A 2,390-nucleotide genomic window follows, 5' to 3' on the forward strand; every position below is an offset into this window, starting at 1 on the left:
GGTTTTTTGCCAGAGCGAGAAATTGAGTTTCTATTGACCTACTACAAGATACACATCCAATATCTATTCCTCCCTATAGCATGGCCCCCGTAGAACTAAAAGAGTTGAAGGAACAACTACAGGATTTGCTTGAAAAAGGCTTTATTAGACCTAGTACATCACCATGGGGGGCACCTGTGTTATTTGTGAGGAAGAAAGATGGTTCCTTACGGATATGTATTGATTATAGACAGTAGAATAAGGTGACGATCAAGAATAAGTACCCCGCTCCCGAGGATTGATGATTCATTTGATCAGTTGCAAGGTGCCAAGTGTTTTTCAAAGAAAGACTTGAGGTGCGGGTGCCATCAGGTAAGGGTTAAGGGGGAAGATATCCGGAAGATAGCACTCTGAACCAGTTATGAGAACTTTGAGTTTTGTGTTATGTCGTTCGGTTTGACCAATGCCCAACATAATTCATGGATTTGATGAATTGTGTGTTCGGACCCTTTTTGGATCTCTTCATAATTGTATTTATCGATGATATATTGGTGTATTCTCGTTCAGAGGCTGAACATGCAGATCATTTGCATCTGTGCTCAGAACTCTACAAAAAGGGAAGTTGTATGCAAAATTCTCCAAATGTGAATTCTGGTTGAACTCTTTAGCTTTCCTTGGGCATATCATTTCGGGTGAAGGCATCCGGTGGATACACAAAAGATGGAGGCAATAAAGACTTGGCCTGGACCGACAACACCGATGGAGGTTCATAGCTTTCTCGGTTTGGCAGGTTATTACAGGGGCTTTGTAGAGGGATTTTCTTCCCTTTCAGCACTTTTGACAAGGTTTTAGGAAGACAAGGATAAGAAAAGATGAGTGAAAAGGTGGTGAGAATGGATAAGTCCTTGGGGTTAAGCTCATGAGAGAGCTGATAGTTTCTCTAAGTTATAGAGGGCTCAGTATAACCTGAATGAACTCAAAGGAGTCTAAGACTACTAACATTAGGAATAGATTAAATGCTGCCCTGGTATTGGAATATGGGCGTAATTGTGATAGATAAAGGATGAAGTTTGGGCCTTCGAAGAAGGGAATTTCATGAATTATGAAAGATTAGAATACTCATGTAAGTTAACTCAGAAGGAAGCCAAGTTTCAATGGACTGATGCTTGCGAACGGAGTTTCCAGGCATTGAAGGATAGATTAACTTCAGCACCGGTTCTAACGCTCCCGGAAGGGACCGATGGTTATGTTATCTATTGTGACGCTTAAGGCATTGGATTGGGTTGTGTCCTGATGCAACATGGGAAAGTAATTACGTATGCTTCATGGCAGTTAAGGAAGCATGAGAGAAATTATCCGACCCACGACCTTGAGTTAGCTGCGGTTGTCCATGCACTTAAGATATGGAAGCATTAGTTATATAGTGTTCATGTTGATGTATTCACAGATCATAAAAGCCTGCAATATATCTTCAAGCAAAAAGAGTTGAATTTGCGACAGAGGCGATGGCTTGAGTTATTGAAAGATTATGATGTTAACATTCTCTACCATCCGGGGAAAGCTAATGTTGTCGCAGACGCCTTAAGTCGCCGATCTATAGGTAGCTTAGCACGCGTGGAGGCCGAAAAAAAGGCAATTAACTAGAGAGATTCATCAACTGGCTCATTTGGGGATTCGATTAGTAGACTCTAGCAATGGTGGAGTTGTACTCCAGAATACTGGAAAATCATCTTTCATAGCTGAAGTAAAGGAGAGGCAGTACGATGACCTGGAGTTGGTCAAGTTGAGAGAGCGAGTTCCGCAGCAGAAGAAGCCGTTGTTAGAACTCAAGGAAGATGGAGTTCTTAGATACAGGGGTTGCTTGTTTGTTCCAGATGTAGCAGGGCTACGAGACAAGATTATGTGAGAGGCACATTATTTGTGGTACTCCATCCACCCTTGGTCAACGAAGATGTATCATGACATTAAGGAGGTGTACTAGTGGAACGATATGAAGAACAACATTGCTGAGTTTGTCGCTCAGTGTCCTAGTTGCCAGCAGGTAAAGATAGAGCACCAGAAGCCTGGAGGGCTAATGCAGACTATAGAGATCCTGACATAAAAATGGGAGGCAATAAACATGGACTGTGTCACGGGTTTACCTCATTCTCATCGTAAGTTCGATTCCATATGGGTAATAGTCGATAGGCTCACGAAATCAGCAAATTTCCTACCGGTCAGATCTACATATACAGTAGAAGATTATGAAAAGTTATATATTAAAGAGATAGTGCGACTACACGGAGTACCAATATCTATTATATCTGACCGTGGGGCCCAGTTTACAGCACATTTTTGGAAGTCATTTCAGAGAGGTCTAGGAACTTAGGTGAATATCAGCACAGCTTTTCATCCATAGACTGATGGACAAG

At 41.9% G+C, this 2,390-nt stretch overlaps 1 protein-coding gene across 1 annotated transcript; it reads left to right on the forward strand.

Moving 5' to 3' along the window:
* Positions 1-699: 699 nt before the first annotated feature.
* Positions 700-1,885, forward strand: LOC109222593. Its single transcript, XM_019386934.1, has 3 exons — positions 700-769; positions 1,427-1,611; positions 1,694-1,885. Exons 1-3 carry the CDS (start codon positions 700-702, stop codon positions 1,883-1,885), a joined length of 447 nt encoding a protein of 148 aa, XP_019242479.1.
* Positions 1,886-2,390: the final 505 nt, after the last annotated feature.

Source organism: Nicotiana attenuata, unplaced genomic scaffold (assembly GCF_001879085.1).
Source record: "Nicotiana attenuata strain UT unplaced genomic scaffold, NIATTr2, whole genome shotgun sequence".
Classification (NCBI taxonomy): domain Eukaryota; kingdom Viridiplantae; phylum Streptophyta; class Magnoliopsida; order Solanales; family Solanaceae; genus Nicotiana; species Nicotiana attenuata.

Coding starts and splice junctions, on each gene's coding strand:
- LOC109222593 (XM_019386934.1), top strand. CDS start 700: ATGGAGGCAATAAAGACTTGGCCTGGACCGACAACACCGATGGAGGTT. Junction 770..1,426: donor TAGCTTTCTCGGTTTGGCAG/GTTATTACAGGG, acceptor ATGTATTCACAG/ATCATAAAAGCCTGCAATAT. Junction 1,612..1,693: donor GCGTGGAGGCCGAAAAAAAG/GCAATTAACTAG, acceptor GTTGTACTCCAG/AATACTGGAAAATCATCTTT.